The sequence below is a fragment of the Lipomyces arxii genome, assembly GCF_038497795.1.
Source record: "Lipomyces arxii strain Phaff 12-163 unplaced genomic scaffold V1512scaffold_27, whole genome shotgun sequence".
Classification (NCBI taxonomy): Eukaryota; Fungi; Ascomycota; class Lipomycetes; order Lipomycetales; family Lipomycetaceae; genus Lipomyces; species Lipomyces arxii.
Window position 1 is genome coordinate 36,525 of NW_027117726.1, and position 23,681 is coordinate 60,205.

The 23,681-nt window shown below is 45.4% G+C and overlaps 11 protein-coding genes across 11 annotated transcripts in view; 4 read left to right on the plus strand and 7 right to left on the minus strand.

Moving 5' to 3' along the window:
* Nucleotides 1-58: 58 nt before the first annotated feature.
* On the minus strand, nt 59-6,262 carry V1512DRAFT_278148 (Sec63 Brl domain-containing protein). The gene is made up of 5 exons (XM_066917953.1): nt 5,803-6,262; nt 5,659-5,756; nt 2,489-5,616; nt 1,926-2,447; nt 59-1,880 (listed from the first exon to the last, which is right to left on the minus strand). Exons 1-5 carry the CDS (start codon nt 6,218-6,220, stop codon nt 95-97), a joined length of 5,952 nt encoding a protein of 1,983 aa, XP_066769412.1. The 5' UTR covers nt 6,221-6,262; the 3' UTR covers nt 59-94.
* A 75-nt stretch (nt 6,263-6,337) lies between these two features.
* On the plus strand, nt 6,338-7,913 carry V1512DRAFT_88490 (uncharacterized protein). The gene is made up of 4 exons (XM_066918551.1): nt 6,338-6,444; nt 6,495-6,650; nt 6,695-7,170; nt 7,218-7,913. The coding sequence occupies exons 1-4, from the start codon at nt 6,424-6,426 to the stop codon at nt 7,651-7,653; spliced, it is 1,089 nt and encodes a 362-aa protein (XP_066769413.1). The 5' UTR covers nt 6,338-6,423; the 3' UTR covers nt 7,654-7,913.
* Nucleotides 7,761-9,112, minus strand: V1512DRAFT_249832 (uncharacterized protein; the record flags this gene model as incomplete). Its single annotated transcript, XM_066914636.1, has 3 exons — nt 7,761-7,994; nt 8,046-8,153; nt 8,204-9,112. 3 exons carry the CDS (start codon nt 9,110-9,112, stop codon nt 7,761-7,763), a joined length of 1,251 nt encoding a protein of 416 aa, XP_066769414.1.
* Nucleotides 9,113-9,389: 277 nt separating this feature from the next.
* Nucleotides 9,390-10,435, plus strand: V1512DRAFT_272692 (Pre-mRNA-splicing factor of RES complex-domain-containing protein; the record flags this gene model as incomplete). The annotated part of the gene is made up of 2 exons (XM_066917697.1): nt 9,390-9,636; nt 9,681-10,435. The coding sequence occupies 2 exons, from the start codon at nt 9,390-9,392 to the stop codon at nt 10,433-10,435; spliced, it is 1,002 nt and encodes a 333-aa protein (XP_066769415.1).
* An 87-nt stretch (nt 10,436-10,522) lies between these two features.
* Nucleotides 10,523-11,267, plus strand: V1512DRAFT_267691 (uncharacterized protein). Its single transcript, XM_066917333.1, has 3 exons — nt 10,523-10,786; nt 10,832-11,026; nt 11,076-11,267. The coding sequence occupies exons 1-3, from the start codon at nt 10,550-10,552 to the stop codon at nt 11,172-11,174; spliced, it is 531 nt and encodes a 176-aa protein (XP_066769416.1). The 5' UTR covers nt 10,523-10,549; the 3' UTR covers nt 11,175-11,267.
* On the minus strand, nt 11,001-13,612 carry V1512DRAFT_230197 (mitochondrial carrier domain-containing protein). Its single transcript, XM_066913941.1, has 3 exons — nt 12,873-13,612; nt 11,076-12,830; nt 11,001-11,026 (listed from the first exon to the last, which is right to left on the minus strand). The coding sequence occupies exons 1-2, from the start codon at nt 13,431-13,433 to the stop codon at nt 11,265-11,267; spliced, it is 2,127 nt and encodes a 708-aa protein (XP_066769417.1). The 5' UTR covers nt 13,434-13,612; the 3' UTR covers nt 11,001-11,026; nt 11,076-11,264.
* A 387-nt stretch (nt 13,613-13,999) lies between these two features.
* V1512DRAFT_267693 (uncharacterized protein) lies at nt 14,000-14,898 on the minus strand. The gene has a single exon (XM_066917334.1). It carries the CDS (start codon nt 14,800-14,802, stop codon nt 14,068-14,070), a length of 735 nt encoding a protein of 244 aa, XP_066769418.1. The 5' UTR covers nt 14,803-14,898; the 3' UTR covers nt 14,000-14,067.
* A 162-nt stretch (nt 14,899-15,060) lies between these two features.
* V1512DRAFT_267694 (uncharacterized protein) lies at nt 15,061-15,816 on the plus strand. Its single transcript, XM_066917335.1, has 2 exons — nt 15,061-15,419; nt 15,468-15,816. Exons 1-2 carry the CDS (start codon nt 15,156-15,158, stop codon nt 15,762-15,764), a joined length of 561 nt encoding a protein of 186 aa, XP_066769419.1. The 5' UTR covers nt 15,061-15,155; the 3' UTR covers nt 15,765-15,816.
* On the minus strand, nt 15,784-19,615 carry V1512DRAFT_267696 (Oxysterol-binding protein-domain-containing protein). The gene is made up of 3 exons (XM_066917336.1): nt 19,509-19,615; nt 19,276-19,337; nt 15,784-19,154 (listed from the first exon to the last, which is right to left on the minus strand). The coding sequence occupies exons 1-3, from the start codon at nt 19,538-19,540 to the stop codon at nt 15,958-15,960; spliced, it is 3,291 nt and encodes a 1,096-aa protein (XP_066769420.1). The 5' UTR covers nt 19,541-19,615; the 3' UTR covers nt 15,784-15,957.
* Nucleotides 19,616-20,035: 420 nt separating this feature from the next.
* Nucleotides 20,036-23,517, minus strand: V1512DRAFT_88549 (uncharacterized protein). Its single transcript, XM_066918552.1, has 8 exons — nt 23,382-23,517; nt 23,168-23,328; nt 23,054-23,118; nt 22,709-23,008; nt 20,881-22,665; nt 20,566-20,832; nt 20,387-20,521; nt 20,036-20,340 (listed from the first exon to the last, which is right to left on the minus strand). The coding sequence occupies exons 2-8, from the start codon at nt 23,286-23,288 to the stop codon at nt 20,278-20,280; spliced, it is 2,736 nt and encodes a 911-aa protein (XP_066769421.1). The 5' UTR covers nt 23,289-23,328; nt 23,382-23,517; the 3' UTR covers nt 20,036-20,277.
* A 138-nt stretch (nt 23,518-23,655) lies between these two features.
* Nucleotides 23,656-23,681, minus strand: part of V1512DRAFT_267701 (mitochondrial 54S ribosomal protein uL30m) — a 699-nt gene continuing 673 nt past the window's right edge. The window contains exon 2 of the mRNA XM_066917337.1: nt 23,656-23,681. The gene's annotated coding sequence lies outside the window, so the exon portion shown is untranslated.

Here is a 23,681-nt window from a genome sequence, read left to right on the forward strand (position 1 = left end):
CCTAACCCTCTGTACAGCACATCCCAGGGTTCAGTCTTCAGCTACGCCAAATGTATGATTCGACTCATTCTATGCATTTATACAAAACATGTGCTTAAAGTATCGTAAGATCCCCAGTCAGACTGATGTTCTGCTTTACGCTATCAAGCAAATACGTGTCACTAATGCATACAATCTCCGCATTTCTTGGCCCAGTGACCACTGTATTCATACTCACGTTCATTGGCGCCCTCCATGGCATGCCTGCTCTCGGCCTAAACCGCTTCAAAGCAATCAGCTCGTCCCGAAGCTTGTCGCCCACGATCATGAACCAGCCTTCAAACTGCGGCTTGGGGAATTTCGGACAATAGCATTTATAGTCTGCCGTCAGCGGCGCGTGCTTGCGACGCATAACTGCCCGGACGGTCGTGTTGCGTTCTCCAACTGACTCAAACTCCAAAATCGGAATACCGCTAAGAATCCTTACAAACTCGTTTCTGTCCCTCTCTCGTACCTGCAAGTACGCCGCGAGCTTATACATGTCATTCCTGTTCATGCTTCCAAGATTATTGAGACTGCCAATCTCCATTGAAGAATGATTCATTGGTGTAACCTTAAGCCCAGGTAAAGCAGTAAACGGATTGTCATCAAACCAGATACTTTGTTTGATTGACTGCATAATCTCAATAAACGTCAGACAAGTAGACAGATATCCCAACTCGGCAGTCATGTCAATGTAAGCTTGCAAAATACGAACGCATTGATCAAGAACTGAAACCATATCCTGCATATAATCAGAAATCGGCAACTCGGCTCGACTGAGATGCGCCTGGATGAGCAGGTACGCCTTGACGTGCGGATCCCACATGACCTTCTTCATCGTCTCGGCCCTGTATCGAAGTCGTTTCGACAGTTCCAAATTCAACAGATCTTCATTGTGTCGGACTGGAAGCAAGTCATATTCAGAAGCTTCAGCAAGAAGTTTGAGACAGTCTTCAATCGACATGTACCGCTTAATCTGATCCAGCAAATTACGTGCAGTCTTGTGCGAAATGTAGTACGAACTCACAATCTTCAAGAACGGTGTCGGCGCAACCGTGCCGTCGTTGTGAAGTTTCACACAGCCAGACCGCTCGAGCTCCTCCAACGCTTTATCAACCAAATTGACCATGTACTCGTTAATTCCCTCCGGCGTCGTGTCTTCCAAACCGTAGTACGACGGGTTCTTGTGGACACGACGGAACAAGTAAGTACAAGTCAAAAAGTTCATCGCGTCCTGTCGGGTTCTGATGGTCTCGCCAGCAATCTCGGCCGCAAGGTGATCGTCAAGCGTCTTGTGCAACGCAGACTCGACTGGAAAACCGGTATGCAAGAACCGCTTGTAAAACGGTTTCTTTGAATCCTGCGTGAATATAATGGCAACACCATTGGTGTCAAACCCTGGACGACCAGCACGTCCCATCATTTGCAAAATATCAGTCAGGTCCATGTCCTTGTACGCCTCAATTTTGCCGTCAAAAAATTGAGTGCCTTTGATTATGACCAAGTGTGCAGGCAAATTGACACCCCACGCCAAGGTACTGGTGGCAACAAGAACTTGAATCTTGTTGGTCGCAAAAAGTTCTTGGACAATCCGTCTGTCACCGTCAACTAAACCAGCATGATGTTGGCCGATGCCAAATTGGAGCGAAAGTTTCAGTGGGTCGTCTTTGATTTTGCTCAAGACCTGCATAAGCTCGTATTCATCCATATTCAAAAATCTCTTTGGATTCTCCTCCATTGCACAGAAATTGATTAAATCACCGGAAGTAAGTCGAGTCTGCCTTCTAGAAGCTACAAATATCAACACCGGCTTTGTAGGCGAGTGGCTCTTGATAGCCATAAATGCAGGCTTATTCATGCTGACGCCTGTTAATACTTCTTTTACCAGGATTTGGACAACTCACCTCTTCATTAAAGGACAAAACCCAGTGTTATCTTGGAATCCATCAATATACATCTCCAACGGCACCGGTCTCACGGACTGTGGAAAATTAAACAATCCTTCTCTGACGCCGAGCCAACCGGCCATATCACCAGCGTTCGCGACAGCGGTAGACATACCGACCAGCCGAACCGGCTGCTTAGTCTGGCTGGCAATGTAATTCATTCGACTAACAATCATTTCCAAGATCGGACCACGATCACTGGCTAGCAGATGGATCTCATCCATGATGATTAGCGATACCTGCTGAACGTACTTTCGCGTCTGCCAGTTTCGACTGATACCATCATACTTTTCAGGAGTCGTGATAATGATATCCGCGTCCCTGATCAGGTTTGCGTCAGGTGCACTGTCACCAGTCAGTTCGACAACACTTGCTATTCCCTTCAGTCTGCTAGACCAGTCATCCACGCGTTCACGCACCAAAGCCTTCATTGGTGCAATATACACGACCTTAGACTTCGGATACTCTCTGAAAGCCCACCTGTTTGTTAGAAGAAGAAAAAAAGTCAGCTATATACATACCACATTGCCAATTCGGCAGCGACAGTCTTTCCCGAGCCAGTAGGCGAACCCAGTAGAACATTAGAAGAGGTGTGGTACAGGCAGTGGAAAATCATGGTCTGCATCGGATTGAAATAATTGAACTTTTTCTCGTACACAGCTTCCAAAGCTGGGTTTTTGAGCGCAGCCACTGAAAGCGGTCTTAAATCGAGAAGTTGAGTCTGGATATTTTCAATCTCAGGTCTGATCAAGTGCTGGAACGAAATAGCAGTGACTGTACCCGGATCGGCCCACGTGTTTGACACTGCACGGACAAAAATCTGTGGTGGAAGAGGATCTTCTAGAGGTATGAAGAAATCCATTTCATGCACTTCCGACACATGTTTCCTAGTCAAAATGAATTTTGCCGAGTGCAAAACCTCAGACTTGACTGAATCCTCGACCCAAATCCAGAATTGTTCGGCATTACCGTTAACGTGATCATTCCACTTGAACGCCGGCGTGATGTGCAAATGCACTCGCAAAATGTTCCGCACGATCGGTGAAACTTCGTAGTCTACGACCAAAATTGGAATGTTTTCTAAATGGCGAGCAATAATCTTGCCCATGCCTTTGTTGTGAACAAGCTCACCAATTTCACCTGGTTCCATCTCACGCAGCCGTTCCGTTGAAACTTCCTGAGATTCTAATCGGTCAATGATATTCGCAGGCAAATCAAACTGGGTCAGCTCATGCTGGAATGGCCACAAACGTTTGTCGATAGCCTTACAGATTGAAAGCAGTACGAGCGCAAGATGACCCCAGTGACGATTGAGTGCAATCAAGAACAACGCTCGACTAATTCGCGCCGCGTTCTGAGCAACGTAGGCAGTGTCCGACATCAACGAGAACGACTCAACATGCTTTCGACAGATGTACGCTTGGAGCAAAATATTAATCTTTCCGTATGCACTGTCAGTAGTCGCTGCAATCTGGCATGGCGTGTACTCCTCACGCAGCTTCGTGAGTTCAACCATTTCCTCTTCTCTAGACTTCATACCATCAAATTCACCACTCATACTGAGCATGGCAAACATGTCCGCTTCAGTCGCGTTTGGCTTCATGAGCTCGTTAAATTTGCTCACACTAGACTGCAAAAGATAAAACTCGGACGCAATTCTGCCGACATCTTTCGGTGTCAAGGACCCAGTCCGTTCATCAAATATAATCATCTGCGTGTCGCGCAGCGTTCGTGCCGCGTTCTCAATCAAACTACGTCGGCGACTACCCAAAAGCGGGTCATCCTCAATCTCGTCGAACGAAATACCGTACGCCATAAAATTCTTTCGCATCCGTACGTAAAGGTAAGTGTATCCAAGCCACTGCACGCCTTCATCAACGTTCGTCACCGTACCGAGCGAAATCTCGGCGTTAAGGTTCTCAACCATGCGTTCGACAAACCGAGACTCTATTGGATGCTGTTGGGTCACGGCAGCCATGTAATGACTCAATCTGTCCTGCGTCGTGCACAAAAACGCAATACCAAATTTTTCAAACTGCGGACGTCCGGCACGACCAAAGATTTGAATGACATCGGTGATGCCGAGATCTGTGAATCCACCTTTTTTTGCATCATAAACTTGAGTTCCCTTGATGACTACCGCAGCAGCTGGCAAATTGACACCCCAAGCTAGAGTTGCGGTGCAGCACAACACTTTTATAACACCATCCGTGAAAAGACGTTCAGTTAAATTACGATCGGTACGCAACATACCAGCGTGATGGATGCCCATAGCGTCTTTGACAATCTCTCTGATTTCCTTACTTTTCGATCGCATGATATCGTGACTAGCGGCACGATACCGTGGATGCATCGACGAGTCAAACAAGTCAATATCGCCTTCAGACATTGCCATTTCTTTCAACATTCTGATCGTTTTTAACGTGTCTTTTCGAGAATGCACAAAAACCATAACCTGATGGTCTTGACGTAACATCTCAACCACTTTCTTGTACGTGATTTTATCCAGATTCTCGTTTGACTGCTTGCTTCCTGCCTTGCCATGTACACCAATGAAATGCTGCTCAAGAGGTACAGGTCTGAATGACGAGTCAAAGAAAAACAAACCCTCTCGCCTGTCGACTTTCAAGAAATCCGCCACATCGACGAAATTCGGAAGCGTCGCAGATAAACCAACGATACGGATCATGCTCTGTGTGCTCTCCACTTGACGCAGCGTTCGAGCCACCAAACTCTCAATTACGGCGCCACGGTCGTCATGCAACATGTGAACTTCATCAATAATTAGAAGCTTAACTTTTCCAACAAGATCGGTATCGCCATTGCTTTTTCTTGTGACCACGTCCCACTTCTCCGGAGTCGTAACAATAATCTGTGTCTTGTTAATCTCGGCTCTTGTCAGCTGCATATCTCCAGTCAACTCCTTGACAGCAATTCCAAGCCATTTAAGGCGCTTGTCTAGCTTCTCAACAATTTCTGCCGCCAACGCCTTCAATGGAGCGACGTACACAATCTTAAACTCATTCTTGTCTACACTGTAATAACCAGCATCCGGCTCTTCAAATGGCGATGGTGTGCAGTGCATAGCTATGGCGTGCAAGATTGTCAGCATGGCCACATCGGTTTTACCAGCACCAGTAGGCGCGCAAATAAGCATATTTGCGTTTGTGCCATATGCGACAGGGAACACCAAAGACTGTACCCTGTTTAGAGTAGTGTATCCTTTAAAAGTTTCGCGACAAACAGTGTCGAGATCACCAATCTGGACCAGCTTATTTCCGATAGTAGCCGGCCGATGCTTTGGATACGGCACGGTGATTTCCTCGTAATTGTCCTCAACAGCGCGAGTAGTACCGACTGGCAAAGCGTATTTGCTACCAAAGGCACTTAAAACGTTTCCAGCATCATGCGATCGGTAAACGTGAGGATACTGCTCTTTGGATGGATCTAAAATCTGGCCAGTCGGAGCCGCTTTTCTGAACTTGACTGCGGCGGCAAGTCTTTGTTGTCGCTCTTCCTTGGTCAAAAGCCGTGGGTGTGCGTCCAGGTTTTCGTCATCAGCGGGCTTGCTGAATTTCCCTTTCTTTTGCTTTTTGTCGGCCTTTGTCAACACACGAACAGATGACAGTTTGTTGACCGGACCGCCATTCTGATTATTAGCTCTGCCTTGAGAACTAAGCCAAAGACCTACCATTTCTTTCTTAATTTCATCACGATGTTGAACAAGTTCAGTAACAATGTCAAGATCATCGTATCCCAGAATATCTGCTAGTTTCGACTGCATTTCATCTAGAGCTCTTAACCATGTCCCCACTCATATACACAGTCAATATACCTCCATTAGACAAATTCAAAGCCTCTTCTAAAGCAGTAACAAGCTGTTCAATATCCATTGTCTCCTGGCCTTCTTTCCTACTCAAATACTTCACACATTGATCAACAAGCCAATCATGTCCATAAGAGACAGATTCATCATCCGATGCCGCAGACAACACGACATCGCTGAACTCATCTCCACTGTCAGACTCAGTTTCGCTAAAAAATCCATCGTATTTGTCATCGTCTAAATCTTCATCCAACTCATGTCTGGTGTCATTGATGTCGATTGTAGCAGAATCATCTAATAAATTAGCACTGAACTGGGCTTGATCATCTTCCATTTGCTTGAATTGAGCTAGAAACTCCTTCAGTAAGACATCCGGTACTTGCTCAGTGCCGTTTGACACTGGATTTGACGCTACTGAAGGTGCCATTGCATGTGATGTCGTCAATGATGTCGTGATGCTCAGTGTAGAGTGAGCCCTGAGTAGAAAACACAAGCACCGAAGCTTTAAACTTTAATTTTTTATGTGAACTCCCAAAAGTTGTCAGATTTTGCAAGTTCCACTCTTTTATATTGCCACTTTAGGTAGTTTATTTACATTTCAGGAATTGTTTTTTAATAATACGTATAAAAATGGCGTCAGAATTAGACGAGGTATGTTTTACTTGCTAAGAAGAAGAACAAATAACTAATAAAAGATATAGCTAGTGGAGTTTCTTCATTCCCCACAGGCAATGATTCGTACTATCGCATTACAGCATTTAGTTGGATATTCAACTGGAGAACAGAACTTGATATTTTTGAGGGACAATTGCAGACCTGTAAAGGATTTAAAGGTTATTGCGAGAGATCCTCAGCCAGTGAGTGCTAAGACGTACCTGTCTTGATGATTTTAACAGTATAGCCTGTTGCCAAAGCTGCGTTGACTATCCTCGCAAACATGGCAGATTTTGTTCGAATCAGAAACATGTTGGCCGAGGATCTGTCGTTTCTCGAGTTTATCGTCACCTCAATCACGAAACCGAATGAGGAAAACGCGGATCTATTCTGTGCACTATTGGCAAACATCGCAAAAGACAACGCCATTACCAACATTTTTCGAATCAAAGCCACAAAGAACCAGAACAAGGACCTAAAATCCAGTAGAGTGCTTGACCAGCTAATGGACTGTTTCGTCAAGGGTGCGGATAAGAAATTGAATAAGTTTGCTTCGTTTGATTATCTTGCGTTTGTGTTTGCAGATATCTCTCGTTTAGCTGAAGGACGGAAGTATTTTGTTACAGAACAAGAATATGACGGCGTTGTTCCCCTGTCAAAGTTATTGGTTTTTACAGAATATAAAAATGTCGTCCGACGTGCCGGTGTGGCGTCTGCAATCAAGTATGTGTCCTACTTTACATTACATACGGAAATTCTAACAATGAAAGAAATTCACTATTTGAACTATCGGAGCACATCAATCTACTAGACTCTGATTTAAACATATTACCTTACATTCTTCTTCCCCTCGCAGGCCCAGAAGAGCTTCCAGAAGAAGAAATGTTTGAGCTACCAGAAGAACTACAGCTGCTACCGCCAGACAAGGAGCGCGAAAAAGACCACGACATTCTTATTGTCCATATTGAGAGCTTGGTCATGCTTGGTGCGACAAGATACGGGCGCGACTTCATGCGCGCAAATGGCGTATACCCGATCGTCAGAGAACTGCATCTCGCGGTTGAGAACGAGGAGGTCCGCGAGATTTGCGAACGGTTCGTGCAGCTCATCATGGCTGACGAGCCTGGTGAAGTGGCCGCAAACCAAAGACTACAAATCACACACGAAGCTGCAGAGGAAGAGCCAACGGCGTTGGCTGCATTGTAAGAAATGTCACAGAAAGATTTTGTAAAAATGTATTATATTGAGTTCTGTCCCTATGTTAATAATCTCACAATTCACCAAGTTCGAATGCTAAATTCAACAATTTTTTATTACTCATTCTCTGTCGGTTCCGGTTTTGGTTGGAATGAAGAGCGCAACATGTTCAAGTTAAACGGGTCTTCTTCTTCCTCGTCGTCTGAATCGTAAATCGCGTTGTTTTCCAATGACTTTAGTGATCGTTGCAATTCGCGGCCGGTCTTGCCTATTTTACGGTCCTCGTCTAAGATTGTATCATCGTCGCCTAGCTCTTCAGACTTGACACGCATCTGCCGTTTCATTCGTTGCTTGTGAAATAAGAATTGCAAAAATTTTATAAAAAAAGAACTAAGACTCACCTCGACCTCTCGGTTCTCTTCCTCTGGACCTTCCATGATTGGCGCCTCTTCATCGTCAGCGAACTCTTCGTCAAAGTCAAGCTCGTCTGCATCGGCGTCGTCTTCACGCTAAACCCAAGTCAGTACGTTCATCTTCTTGTTGCAACACAGACGCGGACCTTTCGTACACCACGCTCAGTTCTGTCCGTCGTCCTCAGTCTCTTTTTTGGCACCGGCACATCGGCATCGTCTTCTACGTCAGGCTGCAGATGTTTCATGAACCATCTCGGAGGCCGACTATTTTTTGCCATTGCAGCTTCTGCTTCTTCCAGCGAAAGAGTCTTATACTGCTTTCTCTGCGTAAACTTGTACCATTTTTCTGCAGGCACCATTTTGAATCCATCTTCGTCAAACACAAATAACACGTAGCACTCAGACTGCGCAGCTTCATAATTTCCCACCCACGTGTTTTTGCCGTCAAAATCTTCAACTATCCACGGAAAGTGCTCTTCATAACGCAATTGCCGTTCTTCCTCGTGACCAGTAAACACTTGTCTGGTCTTCTTTTGAAACATATTTTTTCTATTCCGACGCCCGTTTCCGTCCGGCGCAATCATGGCCTCTGGATCAGGCGCAACAGCAGCCATGTCAATCAACCCGTTGTCTGGCTTAACGTCTTGCATTTTATCGCCACCTTCAGTCTTGATACTGTCTCCGTCTTTCCCTTCTTCCTGCACCTGGTCATACCGCAGCGATCTCGGGTCTTTGCGCTGCATGGTCACTGGCTGCTGAAAAACAGTCGGATCCACGGTCTGCTTGCTGGAGAATTTCATGACGTGAAACCGTTTACCTGTTCGCTCGTCGGCTGAATACGGTCTGAGTCTGTAATCCGTGTATTTACACTTCGCGCCTGCAGAACCAGACGGCGACGACTCACCGGGTGAAGGTGTGCTAGACTGAGCTCGTATCGACCCAAACTCTGTCTTGATTTGGGTAGACCGAGAGCCTGTGAAGGGCACTGTGGCAGGTCGAACAGCTGGAGTGCCTGTACGTGCAGGCTGTCTAAGAACGTTTGAGTTATTTGACATTTTGGTCGTACAAAACGAATGTCAAACTCAATTCTTCTGAGTAGTTGAATGAGAGATATTGGTAAGTGGTGAAAATTACCAATGTCCTGAAGAGTGGTATCAGTATGAAAGGCGTGAGATGAAGTAAAGCCAATGTGGTGCATGTTTAAGCTTCCGTGGTATGGAACTGTGCCGAGGCTACACACAATAAGTGTTATTTACTATCCACAGCTAAACTATGATTTGTTCCATCATCAGATCCATCTTCACTGACTTTTTTCCCACAAAGCACGGCAAGATGTCAAGATTGGACTATTTGGCGTCGAAATATTTGACGGCAGACTCAGAATCAAACGATTTACAAAAAAAACGAAAACGAAAAGACAAACACGGAAGTCACAAACACAAACATTCAAAAAAGACATTCAAGACTGAAGATGGATTGATTTTGGCTGATGACGATGCTGCTGCCTGGGGTTTGACAGGTGGTGATAGGGACGATGAAGACGGACAGCTGGAGGCAGGTGAAGACGCGCCTGTTACGGGTATGTTAGAGCTACACTTATTGAGACTGAGCTAATTGATGTAGTCGACGTGCCTATGGCAAAAGAATCAAAGAAATCAGCTGGATGGCGAAAAGTCGGTGCTACACAAGTAGCATATGATGGAGATGATGATGACGACGAGATCATAGTTAAGCAAGAAGACAAGCCTAATCAAGAGCCAGACGAACGTCCAGCGCGAGTAGGCGGGTTAAAGACTGCAGCCCAGGTCAAGGCCCGACTTGACGCGAAGATGGCTGAGGAAATGGAGAAGATGGAAAAGAGCGGGACGTCAGGCAAGAATGCAGAGACCGTGTATCGTGATGCGTCTGGACGAAGAATCGATATCAATGCGTACAAGGCTAAAATGGCACAGCAGCTGATTGATGAGGAGCGTAAGAAAGTTGAAGCTGCGGAGAAGGAGATTGAGTTGAACAAAGGTCTTGTTCAAGAAATACAAAAGAAAGAAGAAGCAGAACGACTAGATAATGCGAAATCGGTATCGTTGAATCGATATGCGAACGACCAGGACCTGAATTCAGAGTTGAAGGATCAAGATTTATGGGCGGATCCTGCTGCGAAGTTTTTAAAGAAGAAGAAAGAAGTCAAGACGAGTGCTACGGGGTTGAAGCTGTATCAAGGTGCGTATCCTGCAAACAGATACAACATTGCGCCTGGACACCGGTGGGATGGCGTTGATCGTTCGAATGGATTTGAGGTCAAATTGCTGGCAAAACGGCAAGAAAAGGTCGAGAAGAAACGAGAGGAAGATGCATACGGATCAGATTATTCTGATGATTGATGTAATATATGGATTGGCGTACTAGTATCACAATGTAGTGTTTCTTGTAATAGTAGACCGCCGCACGTTGTATCACACTGAATTCAACGTTCACGAACGTCCACACAGTAAGCAATGCAGTTACAGACAATTGCGGCTTTAATAATAGCGAGCGCAGCACATCTTGTTGCTGCTCAGGATGACTCGCCAGACATTTTGGTTCCATACAAATCTCTCGTTTCTGACGCAGCAGGAGACATCCATCTGTCCTACAACATCTACAAGAAATCTGCCATTCTTCTGCCTCCAGTCGACGACCTGACGTCCAACTCAGACGAGCTGGTCGTTGTTAATGAGCAAGTACTCACTGACGTAAGTGTATCACTATGTGGTGTTTTCTCCTGCTGACTTCTTCAGCGCATCCCCGGATCAGCTGGCGCTCAAGATGTAGTGACTTTACACTTGACTACGGCTGGTAAGGTTTGGCACATCGACTACACTTACAAACTAGAGTCTTCTGCACGCGCCATTGAGCCTGTGACAGTCTTGCCTGCTACTCGCGGTGCAGTCGCGGTGCTCAAAAAGCCTGTGGCTCGAACTGTAGTCGAAGAGGTGGGTGTAATAACAATTTGATGGCAACGCTCACTAACACACTTTCTAGCAAGAAAAATCATTTATTCAAAAGTACTGGATGTTTATTGTTCCGATGCTGCTTGTATTTATGCTTGGTAGTGGAGGTGGAGAGGGCGGCGGCAGTTAGTAGTCTATTACATTTGTATCTCGGTGAATTAGAATATGTGTATCTTTCGATTGTATCGTCTTCGTTAATCACATCAGAAATATGCCAAATCTATTTCGACATCCCCGGAATCATTCTCCAGGAATCCTTCAACTCAGACACTTTGGGCTTACCAAAGTTCTCATCAATGTCAAGTAAGATCTTGAGTGCGTTGCGGCTTCGAAGATATTCCACCTGTCGCTTCTCTGCGGGAATCTCCTTGGCCTCTCCAGACGGAACCGAGTGACCAGCCTCGGTGTGTCCGCCGTGGAGTGGGAACATTGACTGCAGGAATTCGTACGCCGCAAGCGTACATCCAAACTGCGGTGACGATCGTAAAATACGCGCAGGACCGCCCTTGAAAAACGCTTTGAATCCTTCTTCCCTCATGATTGTGCTTGCACAATGAGCAATGTTCCTGTAATGCGTCTGTCCGGCTCGTGCTTCGGCTTGTAATCGTGTCTTGATGACATCACATGGCGTCGTGAAGTACGCAGCAGGCATACCGGCAATCGCACCAGCTGTAAGCAGCTGTGGGATTGTGAGCGCCTTGTTGGGTCCCTCGCCAAAATAGTCTTTTTTCAGGTGCGCGTACGTCGGGAAGTAAATCGCAGAAAACGGTACGTCTCGCATCAAGCAAGCCGTAGCACCTTTATATAAACCTAAAAGACCCAGATTCTTCACAATCCAAATCGCGGACCTGCGCGGTGCACCTTCGACCGACTTTGCAACTTCACCTTGGATCTGCAGTCTAATTTTGACAATCTCGAGCGGATTCGTAAACACAACTTGACACATTCCAGCCGATCCGCCAGACAAAATCTCGCCTAGTAACGTAATTTTACCAGTTTCATCAGTGAACTTGCCTCGAGCAAAGTCATTGACTGTTAGTTTTATTGCCTTTTCAGGAGCAACACCGACAAGTTGAGGCCCAAGACCAGAATAGAGTCCTTTGAAGCCTTCGCGCTGAATGACTTTACGGAAACAATCTAATGAATTCTTGTACAGCAACTGACCAGGAACTTTGGCACGTTGGTTCTGCATTCGAGTCTTGACCAAGTCGATTGGGTAGACAATCGTGGCGCCAAAAGCACCTGCAACAGAGCCAAGCAAAAAATGATAAGCAGACTCGAAGACTTCAGATAAAAAGTGGCCGGGGTCGCTAAACGCGTTCTTTGCAGCATCAACTTTTTCAGCAGCAGCCATGTTGTAAAGGGTGACAGGATCCTGCCATGACGGATCGAGTACACGTCTGAAATCTTCGTGAGAGAGTTTACCGGTAGAATTATCGAGTGATGCAAAATGAAACAGAATATCAATTTCCATAGGTGTGAAGAGCGAAAATTTCGTTGACCGCGCGGCTTCATCCATAAAGTCTGAGCGAGTGATTTTTCCGTCGGGGGATTTTGCGCAAGCAGCTTTGACAATCACATCAACCATATCTGTTTCACGAATGATGTTTTGAAATGCTCGCACGTTCGCGTATGAAATCTTTGATGAGGTAGAAATGTTGCACAATGTCTGCAATGAATCCAGCAATCTATCTGACAGTTTGTGTTTAGCGGTCCTTTCTATAATTGTCTGAAACTCTTCTGGATCGATAAAACCTGTCTTCTTTTTGTCGTAAAAATGAAACGCCTGTTGATTTAGCAAAATTCAATACATAACGATAAAACTTACCTGTCGAACACGTTCACCCTGTAAACCTCTCAACATCTGAGCAAATTGATGGTATGTAAGCGAATGACGTTGTTTCTTGTTTCCAAGATATAAAGTAGCCCAATCAGAAGTCCAATCAAAAGGAATTGAGTCATCGGACTTATTTTTATTGTAATAGTCAATGAACTCATCATAATCGACTTCACCATTTCCATCAGTATCAAACAGACGAAACGCAATTTCGTACTCTGCATCCGGTTTTTGCAGTAAGTTCTCAAAAAATTGCCAGTCTTGAAATGAAACCAAACCACGACGACGACGATCAGCAATAGTGAACAGAACAGCATAAGATTCGCGTGCAATTTTATGATAATCTTCATTAACGGGCGCAATTGCACGTACGAAATCATCAATTGTCATGTGAGGTTCACCGTCCAATGTACCTGTAGCATGAACCCGAAAAGCCGATTCTGCCCGGGAGGAACTTATATTAGTCGGCATTGAAAGTGGGGTGGAAGGTGAAGAAGTGAATGACTGAACAGAAGCGCCAGCGCCTTTTTGATCATTAGTCGCGAGATCCATTGATCTTTATTCCTACACACTTCAATTAAGTGAGTGAGTGTATATAAGAGAGAGAGAGAGGGAGAGAGAGAGAGAAATGTGTAAGTATGGGCCGGGAGGAGGACGATAACGAGAAGAGAATGAAAGACGGAAATTGAGCACACGGACGGCACAATCAGGCGGGGTATATTCAAATATACCCTCTTTCGTGTCAGCGTTCTTCCCGGCCGTTTTTCGTAGCTGACCCTGTATATCCTTATATTAGTTTATCTATTTATGTTTTAACTGGTTCTATTTCTTACGTTATTATGGCATATATGTATACATTTTAGCAAAAGCCGCTCTATTTGCCCCGGTGGTCCGCTGATATTTTTTATTATAAAATGATCTGTTCTTTTTAGGCAAAATATATAAAAGGAATTTGAACGTAAAGAATAGAAGAATTTGACTCGGTTGAATTGGTCAAGTCAGTCGAGTCGAGTTTTGTCTGCGGTTCTTTAGAAGTCAGTCCCTCCTCCCCCCCCCGGAACTTACACAGTTCTATATAGAGGGAGATAGAGCTGCGGCTATAGTCAGTACTCTATGTAGTGAGAGTGTGTATGCTTATTAGGTATTCATAAATTCATAAATATTCTATCTCTCACTGTTCTTATCATCATGCTTTCAAACTGAGTCTGCGTCTGAAATTAGCTACTGAATTAACTAATGGCCGCAATGGCCCTCTCTCCACTGTCTTCTGCTTAATCTTGCTTTCATAAAAGTCATCTTCGTCACACAGACTGGAAACACTGTTGCTTCGCTTTCTGTTCATCGTTCGCATCGCCATTGACTCCCATCTCCGTTCTGGACTCTTGTTTTCCGCATATGACGCAATCTCCCACTCTTTCTCTTCTATAACACCCTCTGTCTTTGCAATGTACGATTCGTGAAAACAAAGCTTTTCATATTTTTGTTCAGTCGTACTACTTCGTCTATTTTCCCATAAACAATAAGCCCCCATGATCTGACTCCCGATCGCATCTGAACTCTGACCGACTGTCATGCCAGTATCAATCACCGCATCATTCAGCAACATTGCGTCCCAATTGCCTCCTGCCCGTGGATACGTCTGCCGCGATCTTAATCCCGGTCGTGCATATATCGTCTCACTTTTACTATAACTATGTGATTTAAAAGTACCATTCCTTCGCTGCATTGAAATGCCGCTCTGATTCTGCATTACGCTGCTTGACGCACTCGGAGACAGAAACTGGCCCACCCGCCAGTTCAGTTTAGGTGACACATATTGTGTATGCGCTGTATCTATTGCTGATCCAGGTATATTTGGTTTGACTGAGGGTAAATATGAAGACGACCAGTCAACATTGTTCGTATGTGCACTCTGTTCCATTATGTTAGATAGGTAATTGCGTATGAGACAGACACCGCAGTTTATATACAGTTCTACATTCTACACAGTAAAAGCGGCACTCTCCGGGGCTGAGGCCCGAGCAAAAAGATAAACAAACGCATTACTCGACCAACGTCAAAAGAGCACCGAAACGTTTAATCCGCCAAGATTTTAATCTTATCAGATTTTGTCTAAGCCTAATTGGGAACTGTCTGAGTACTTCACAGCATGCATACTACTCAGTACAATCCATAATAGGAAAGTTGTAAACACTTTTCTCGAGGCGCCAAAACTTTACTTTCTGATCATCTTCGCCGCTCTCATCTTCTGCCACATATCACTCTACACACGCAATGTCATTCACACCTGTCCGCAAATTAGCCGTTCATCATGACAGACTAGACAACGACGATGGCAATAAAGAAAACGTGCCCCCATTCTCGACATCCACAACAACAACGACACCACATACCGCGACGACGCGTCCGTCACGGCCGTCAGAATCATTGCTCAAAACCGCAGTCAGTCGAAGATCAACACGCGCACCGCTACGAGAAATTTACTTGTCGAGTCCGAGCACGCCGGAAAACGCGTACGTCGAATACTACCTGCCTGAAGTATGTACCCAACCCTTACAAATTAGTATACAATATTAACATAAACAGACCGACGTTGTAGACTCACCAATACCTTCACCAAATCCATTTAGACGCGCTCTGACAATCCGACCACTCACGTCGGCACTACAGCCCAAGCCGCGCGACGTGACCAACCAGACACGCGACAAGTCCGGCAAACCAAGCAAGACGAAGCAAGCCACCGTGGTTGGAAAACAAACAAGCACAATAAAAGTCCCGCTGGCATCGAAGTCAATGTGGGAAGCAGACAAACTATTAAAACCAGTGTCTGGACAGCCCGCGACGCGGAAACCTACAAAGAACAAAATGGTGCTGATGCGGTGAACCAACTCTTACTATATTTGCATTGTTAATTATTATACCCTCTTAATACATCTATCAATTCAAAGCATAGAAGAATACTGCATTCCATCTATCACCGTCCAAACATTTACAACAAACTACAATCTGACTTGCACTTTAAAAAGCGACACAACAAAAAAGAATTATTACGCCTATTTATCTTTCCATCTTCCAACTAGAAAATGTCTTCTACCGCAGGCCACTCTATCTTCCTGTTGGCGTCAATCGACTTGCGTCCAAACTCGTCGCGCACGTGCCAGTACTCCCCCAAAAACTCCCAGTAATCCTCTTTCGTGACTGGGTGTTTCGCCTTCTTGAACCACCGAGGAGTATGGCTCGTCCCGGCTTTCTCGTGCTGCTTCCGCCTCGCCCGCTGCTTCTCCTCCAGTCGGTTCTTTTCCGACGCAGCAAAATCGTACTCGCCATCCTCCATCGCGCGCTGATCAGGCCGCAACCGCGTATCAGTCGGCGCAATCCATGGCCGCAAAGCCGGCGGAATCGCATTCAGCGTAATGGCAAACGGAGTCAAGTTGAATGGCGCCCGCGGACGCGCATGGTTTTCCCACACCAAGAATGGCGCGTTCGCAGCGGTCGTCGGTGACTGCGCCCTGGTAGCATCCTTGGCCTTGCTGGCTGCTTGCGCGTCAGACTCTTTACTCAAAGTAACAAGACTGTCGCCAATGTCATTATTGTACTTGCGTCCGTAAATCTTGTCGTTCCAGCGTCCACCCACACACCATCGCGGTGTGCCGGCCTTGTCGTTCACTGTCCCGTACACCTCATACGCTCCAGACCCGTACCATCCGCGCTGCTTGAACTTTAGCTTGCACACGTCGCCAGTCGTGTGGTTCCTAATCACCATGTCGCCGAAATTGTCAACCACAGGCGACCCCGTGATGATTCCAACGACCTGCGACGTGACTTTCTTCCATGTATACAGTTCCTCGGTCCCATCCTTCGGCCTGATATTTAAGTACCATGTGCCCAGTGGATTGATGTCGAAACTTCGTCCGTTAAACTTGGACTTCACCGCACTCTCGCCGTAGTAATCCCATTTTGCCGATTCCGCGATCGCAGCACCAACTGGCGGATGATGAGATACTTGCTCAATAAAAAACCGGTATCCCCTATCAGGTCGACAATATTCGTACGTTTCGCCGAGCAGAGGGTTGAATGGTTTGGCAATTCTGTTAATCGTGGAAGAATACTCCGACGCGGCAAACGCGGCAACATAAACCATTCTCAGTGCCGAGTCGTCCTTAGACGCGGCCTCGTCCAGCAAATCAACATACTCCATGTCCTCCGCAACACGCTGTAGTAAACTCGTGCACTCGTTGAACGACACCGGAAGCGTCATCTTGGTCATGTCCTTTCCAATCAAATTCTTTAAAATTCCCCACAAACTGATCTTCGGTCTATCGTCTTCGTCCAGTCTCAATCGTGTCCGCGGCGGATCGTCGTAGCCGTGGAACGACCCGTCCGCAACGATCGCATTCATCTTCTGCCGTTGAATCTCAGTGTACAGGTCACTCAGCCCTGTCTTTTCGTCCATTTTCTTCTCGATCGATCTAGCTTCAACCGAAACCGCAGACGCAGCTTCGTTGTCGATAGCATCGAAAAACACATCATCTTCTTCCTCGTTCAGCACGTCGTCGAACCCGGCCGCACTAGGCGAAACAGTACCAGCAGTAGGCGCCACTTCCTGCTGCAACACCTGTCGAAGCGCCTTCTTTGCTCGCTTCTTCTCTTCCACCGCGTCGTGCAAATGCTCTTCAATCTGATCGTTTTCCTCAGCAAGTTTCTGCATGTTCTCTTCCCATATCCGACGAAGGTCACCTTCGTTCTCCGCCAACTGTCTGAAATAGGCTTCACGAGCCTGAGTTTGTCGCAAAAGCTCATTCAGCAGATTTTTCAGCGACTTAAGCGACGCGTCGTAACACGCCAGCACAGCCTCAATTTTCGGATGCGACGTTTTAATCGCGTTGCGCTCGTCCGCAACTGATGCAGAAATATCCTGCAGAACCTTGATCTCCATCGACAACGAGTGCGCAGTCATGCTGACCTCATCTCTGTATGGCTCCTCGGCGTCTTGGTGGTCTTGTGATTCATCGTCATAATCGTCAAAGTCTTCTTCATCGATCGAACTGCTTGGAACGCTTGGACTGTAGCTACCCGCGGCTCCAGGAAGCGCATGCTGCACTGCGGAAACGGGCGCATTCACACTGTGTCGAGTACTGCCGGTCTCGTCGATTGACATGATGGTCGTAGTAAACGATTGTGCATCACCAGCCAACTGCATTGGTTTGCTAGCACGTTGACTTTTAGCCTCGTCTTTAGCGTGCTGGATAGCTTGAGACAAAGCCCATACCCATCGGTTTGCTTCGACCGGGTGGTTAGCACGAAGATGATATCTGACCGATCCTTTACCGATGATCTCGAACCGCTGTTTTTCCGACGAGTCCAGTCTCAGATTAGCGATCCGCATGTTAATTGATCCTCTGCATGCTGCGCCGGCGTCGTCCTGATGTTTATAGTACGACAGCACGCCGTTCTCGAGCACAAACCACCGTAGCTTATACCCGCTGGTGTAATTTGTCCACTTCTTCAAGTATCCCTTCATGTGTGGTGCTTCGTTTGCAGGCTGGCCAGTCATAATTGATTGTTTCTTAGTCGCGGCCTTGAGGATCTTGCGAATATTGTCATCCTTGCACACGTCAATCGGCAGTTTACCCTTCCGGTCGCGTCGGAAAGGATCACCGCCGTGATTTAAAATGAATTGCACCATCTTTATGTCTTTAGCACGAGCAGCCTGATGCAGCACTGTCGATCCATTGGTCGGATCTTGCCCGTTGATATCCAAAAGCGCTGCCGCACGAGGGTTCGCCAACACGGATTCAATCCCGGGAATACTGTTTGCGTCAAAACAGCGTTTTAGCTCCGTCGCCGCTTTCTGGACAAACTGAGCCCGTGAGATCTGCATCGCTTGACTGAGTTCAGGGTATCTGCACACCTCAAACGGCTGCCGGCCGCCAGAGTTGGGCACCGTGTCGTTTATGCCCGGCTGATCGAGCAGCAGCTGGACCACGTCTTCTCGTCCGAGTGCGGCAGCGAGATGAAGCGGAGTGTTGCCGTCTGAATCAACGCCGTTGATGTCGACCGCCGGGTTATTGGACGAGATGATAAACTCGACCGTTGTCGGCGACGCGACTTGGACTGCGAGGTGCAGAATCGTGCTCAGGTCGATAGACGTTTGCTGACTTGACACGCTGCTTGCGTCAGTTTCCGGTGCAATCAGCCTGGATAAATAGGGAATGTCATTTGATCGAAGAGCCTCAAGCACCTTGTACTTCCTGATGGAGTCTTCTAGATTGCCTGTGTATTATTAGCAAATGCTTGATTGAGTAGCAGACAATAAATCATAGAACCGTGTTCACCATGACTGTGACAGTAATACTATATGATTTAAAGTCTGCTCAAAAACACACGTCCATACTCTTCTTCATAGGCGGAGATGACCTTCTGTACACACTATTTGAGCTACGATTCCTTGAAATCCTACAAGTCGTTAATTTCATTTTAATACAACACAATACCCGCACGATCCGAACGCCATAAACCACGATTCAAGCATCAATTGCGATATCAATCAGATGATCTTCAATCAGCCAGTTCGATTGGTTCACAACATTCAGCATTGGCGCTCTCACGCAAAGAAAATAAACATACGTCGGTGGACGAGAAGTGTCTGCAGAAGACATTGTGCGTATTAAATTGACACACAAATAATCAAATGTCGTGAGAAACTGGGATTTGTTTGTTATGATGAGCAAAGCCCGGAGTCGGTCTTCGGGGCCAGGTAGAGTTGAGTATAATCTACAAATAGTACCATACCCTTACTTACGTCATACTTTACTCTACAAAGCAGTTCGTTATCATATCGTTTTTAATATGTCTCTTTCAAATACGAAATATCTTTCATTATGCAATATCCATTCAATTAGAAGATCGTGACATAAATCACCAAAAAAACACCAAAATTCATGTTCCCTTTCCGACCACTGGCTCGAGCTTCAAAGTAAGAACACTTGGTTCACTTCTTATGAGGCTTGAATGGCATCTCTAATAACTCATAATTGACCAATAAATTAAGCGTACCGGATGTCCCGGGTTGAAGTCATTGTCCGGTGCAATTAGGACGTTACTTAAATCTTGCGCTACTTCAGTGCTTAAATTTGGTGATGAGGATCCATTAGTGTAGTTTACCTGTGCCGGCCTTTCCGACTGACTTATCAACTTAAAATTATCAACTATACCGGGTTCATTATGATGATCAAAAGTAAAATGCAAAAATACACAAATCGCGCCATATCCACACTATTCCAATATCAAATAAATATCTACAACTAGGCCACCACTGTCGTTGTAATGCCGGAAGCCAACAAAATCTATATTAATTTTTTCTGTGTAACCGTCCGTATCGCACAATGCATTGGCTTTACATCCGTCTTTCAATAATCGGACCTTCAAGTTGAACTTTATCCATTAATTCACTCAGAACCTATTTGTTAACACTTCCTCTCTTTCATTTCTTTCCTTCAGCTTACTCTAAAATTCTCTTCTCGTGAAAGTCCGCGCATCATCAAGCTTTCCTTTTTACTTTTTGTCAAATCGCGCACGGAGGAAATTAAGTATCCGCTGATTAGTTCCACAGACCATGAGTCTGGAATTGTTTGCAACACCTACACATATTAGATTTGTCACCACATCACTGCTAGTTACTCACGAATTCAAGGTCTAACAAGCTACCCCAGCCTTCTAGTAATCTCTTGGTACATTTGATTCTATCCTCAGTTGACTTCAACTTCAAGAACTCAATCAGTAGCGACTTGAATAAATCACTTTGCTGCTCTCGAGTTGCAGACGTTACCGCAACTGTAGGCATACCGGTCGCATGGATGACGTGTCCGCCGTAAAGACAATATGCAAATGCAGTATCGTAATCCGCAAGCGAATGACATAAAATGTGTAATGCTGAATGATGCAATGAAAGCTATATCCATCAGTCGCAGTTAAAAAAAAAAAGAGACATACCACCTACCTTGCCGTATAGAATGACCATCTCTGTTATTAAAAAATCCTTGTGAGGCTTGATACGTCTCAACACTTCTTGTACGTCATACTTCACATCGCTCTGAAGCACGTTGAGAAACTTTAGACGCATAGTCACTGCGTGCTGGTTCGCGCTCAACGGCTTATGAGTCTCCAAAAACAGCGTATACGCCATTTTCGGCGCCGTCAATGCTCTATACTCCTCATAACTCTTTATGATTTCTTGTCGCGCCGTCTCGTTGCTCTCGACGACTTCAATCACGTCGTTGGTGTATAACAAAACAAGCTCGTTGGCAAACTCGTACTGCTCCTGTTTGAAAACAACGTTCTCTAGGTACAGTCTCCATGCTTCTCCGCCGACTTTTCGAATCTCGTCCTTTGCCTTTGACGGGTCTATATGAGAACGCGCTTTAGCTTCTGTGAACACTCGCACACCATAAGTAGGATTCCGTCTCAAAAGCCATAGTCCATACTCCCACACGGTCTTCTCATCCTTGCATCGAATCAGATACTCCATCATTTTGTGCTCGCCGCCAGTAAATTCGGGATCTTCCCACTCGCCATCAATCATCTTCCTCCATGTCGAGCACACTTCGGCCACCAGTTTCCGACTCTGGTACAGTCGTGAGAGCGCAAAATACTTCTTGTTCTCTTCCAGTAGCTGCACAGATTCCGGAAACGATTCGTCGTCTACAGTTGAATCTGTAAAATTATAGATTTCTTCTTTTGTAGTCATCGGCGTGCTCAGAAGCACACGGAGATACGCGACCTCGACTGAATGAAAAACATCTTTTGCGTCTGCAACACTCTCAAATCCCTTCTTTTCCAGCCAGCCGGCTAAATAATGTTTGCCGACCATGAGCGCTTCGAGCGGCATTTCCTTTTCAGGAAACACAAGCGCTTGCTTAACACCTGCGTATAGCCATGGCATACCTTTGACGTCGTCTCTGTTGAAAAGCGAGATTACTATTCGAGGGTCGAAACTACTTTCGTTCCAATATCGTTCTGCCTCGACGTATTTGCCTTGGGCAAAGTAGTACAGACTTAGTTTCTGACGAATATACGTAAGTTCAAACAACGCATGCTCGCTCGTCTCATCGTCGCGTTCGATTGCGTCCAAAATATCATCAATCTTCCCCTTCTCAAACAAATCGTCCAAGTGCAACAGCGACGGTATCGGAATCATGCATTGAACTCCCAGTTCGGACGAGTAAATGAACAATGAGGATGATACCGTTGCCAGCTTCTGTGCAATCTGCCGCTCTTCTTCTAGTCGCGAGGACTCATAGTTGTCCACGAACGGTACTAATGTGAATTTTTCTGCCAGAAGCGGGAATGGCATAGAGTAACTTGATGAAACTGTTGATAGCTTGGGGGCCGAATCGAACGGAATCGTTTGCAGCAATTGCTGAGTCTGTAATGAATGCAGTTGTATTTCGTTTCCAATTACGGCGGCGCAGTATGGATACTCGACTGCGACAACCGAAGGGTACCCGTGCCATGCAATTGTCCCTCGTGATATGTCTCCGTCCAAATTGACAACCAACCCCATAGCTGGCTCATCTGGTCCTGATCCACTGCAAACGATAAATTCGTCTGCTGTCACTGGTGCAATCAATGGCAGCGGCATTTCAGCATCGGGACTATTTGAGATGGGAAAAAGTGGGATTTTCTGTAAACTGTTTAGGTCAATTAAATCATACGTCGACTCATTAGCAACCAGTGCTATCTTCGACCGTTGAATTCCCGTGACTGCGCCTTTGTAATCGATGTCCTCATATGTCAGCTTATAATCAGCATAATGATCTGATACATACCTTGAATAGGGTCAATTGCTTTTCGGTAACCCTGACTATACGGATCAGTTTCCGCGTGAAAACAGTGACTAATTGTTCATCTGTTTCTGACGGTATTTTATCCAAATCCAGAGTGATGTCATTAACTTCACGTATCCGTCCCAAGTTCATTGGCGAGAACTCTGGCAGGGAGAAGAACGACACTGAGTTATGAGCCAGGACCAGTGCCTGTGATTTTGCCGGTAAAAGAAGGATTCTTGTGATTGGATAGCGAGAATGAAATACGACTTGTCTTGATGCGAACATGTAACTTGGAGTTGTCTGTAACTGATTAGCATAGTATGAGGTTGATTCCAGTGTACATACCGAGGTCACATCTTGAAAATAATGTAGGACTTCACCTGTTGATGTTCCTAAGTACAGACTTGAATCTGATCCCGGTCAATTCATTCTCTCCTCTGATATGTGTGAAGTACATACGCCATGCTTCTATACAGGTAATCTGTACAGGACCAGATGAGTTTTCAGATAACAACAAGACATCAGATAGTAAAGGTTGTATTATATACGGTGCTAAAGCAGAATCGTCCTTAGTCGCCATGACATTATTCAGTTGATCCCAAATGAGTTCAGTTGTATGTCTAGATATTGTTAGAACGTGAGAATTGATCGAGATTGCATAGATTTTGCATACATAAAAATGCCTTCAGAGTTGATCTATATAATTCAATATTTTGTATTTAAATAAACGAAATATTCATGTAATTTCCAAGAAGGAATTGCGTGTTCTCTTTGTAAACTAAAGATTTAATTTGAAGCAGCTTTGTGAGGTCATTCAAACCCTTGAACTATGTTTAACCCTGGAATTTGTACTTTCTACTTTATTTATTATTTATTGTTTATTGTTTATTGTTTATTGTTTATTGTTTATTGTTTATTGTTTATTGTTTATTGTTTATTGTTTATTGTTTATTGTTTATTGTTTATTGTTTAT

Excerpts from the sequence above, each read along its gene's own strand:
- V1512DRAFT_278148 (XM_066917953.1), bottom strand. The coding sequence starts at position 6,220 with ATGGCACCTTCAGTAGCGTCAAATCCAGTGTCAAACGGCACTGAGCAA. Across the intron at positions 5,757-5,802 it reads TTTGAATTTGTCTAATGGAG|ATGAAATGCAGTCGAAACTA; the intron begins GTATATTGACTG and ends TAAGAGCTCTAG. Across the intron at positions 5,617-5,658 it reads ATGAAATTAAGAAAGAAATG|AATGGCGGTCCGGTCAACAA; the intron begins GTAGGTCTTTGG and ends GCTAATAATCAG.
- V1512DRAFT_88490 (XM_066918551.1), top strand. The coding sequence starts at position 6,424 with ATGGCGTCAGAATTAGACGAG. Across the intron at positions 6,651-6,694 it reads TTGCGAGAGATCCTCAGCCA|CCTGTTGCCAAAGCTGCGTT; the intron begins GTGAGTGCTAAG and ends TTAACAGTATAG. Across the intron at positions 7,171-7,217 it reads GGTGTGGCGTCTGCAATCAA|AAATTCACTATTTGAACTAT; the intron begins GTATGTGTCCTA and ends TAACAATGAAAG.
- V1512DRAFT_267691 (XM_066917333.1), top strand. The coding sequence starts at position 10,550 with ATGCAGTTACAGACAATTGCGGCTTTAATAATAGCGAGCGCAGCACAT. Across the intron at positions 10,787-10,831 it reads ATGAGCAAGTACTCACTGAC|CGCATCCCCGGATCAGCTGG; the intron begins GTAAGTGTATCA and ends TGACTTCTTCAG. Across the intron at positions 11,027-11,075 it reads CTCGAACTGTAGTCGAAGAG|CAAGAAAAATCATTTATTCA; the intron begins GTGGGTGTAATA and ends CACACTTTCTAG.
- V1512DRAFT_230197 (XM_066913941.1), bottom strand. The coding sequence starts at position 13,433 with ATGGATCTCGCGACTAATGATCAAAAAGGCGCTGGCGCTTCTGTTCAG. Across the intron at positions 12,831-12,872 it reads AGGGTGAACGTGTTCGACAG|GCGTTTCATTTTTACGACAA; the intron begins GTAAGTTTTATC and ends CTAAATCAACAG.
- V1512DRAFT_267693 (XM_066917334.1), bottom strand. The coding sequence starts at position 14,802 with ATGGAACAGAGTGCACATACGAACAATGTTGACTGGTCGTCTTCATAT.
- V1512DRAFT_267694 (XM_066917335.1), top strand. The coding sequence starts at position 15,156 with ATGTCATTCACACCTGTCCGCAAATTAGCCGTTCATCATGACAGACTA. Across the intron at positions 15,420-15,467 it reads TCGAATACTACCTGCCTGAA|ACCGACGTTGTAGACTCACC; the intron begins GTATGTACCCAA and ends TAACATAAACAG.
- V1512DRAFT_267696 (XM_066917336.1), bottom strand. The coding sequence starts at position 19,540 with ATGTCTTCTGCAGACACTTCTCGTCCACCGAC. Across the intron at positions 19,338-19,508 it reads GACACTTCTCGTCCACCGAC|GATTTCAAGGAATCGTAGCT; the intron begins GTATGTTTATTT and ends AACGACTTGTAG. Across the intron at positions 19,155-19,275 it reads ATCTCCGCCTATGAAGAAGA|GCAATCTAGAAGACTCCATC; the intron begins GTATGGACGTGT and ends AATAATACACAG.
- V1512DRAFT_88549 (XM_066918552.1), bottom strand. The coding sequence starts at position 23,288 with ATGGCGACTAAGGACGATTCTGCTTTAGCACCGTATATAATACAACCT. Across the intron at positions 23,119-23,167 it reads TACCTGTATAGAAGCATGGC|ATTCAAGTCTGTACTTAGGA; the intron begins GTATGTACTTCA and ends GACCGGGATCAG. Across the intron at positions 20,341-20,386 it reads CACGAGAAGAGAATTTTAGA|GTTCTGAGTGAATTAATGGA; the intron begins GTAAGCTGAAGG and ends GTTAACAAATAG.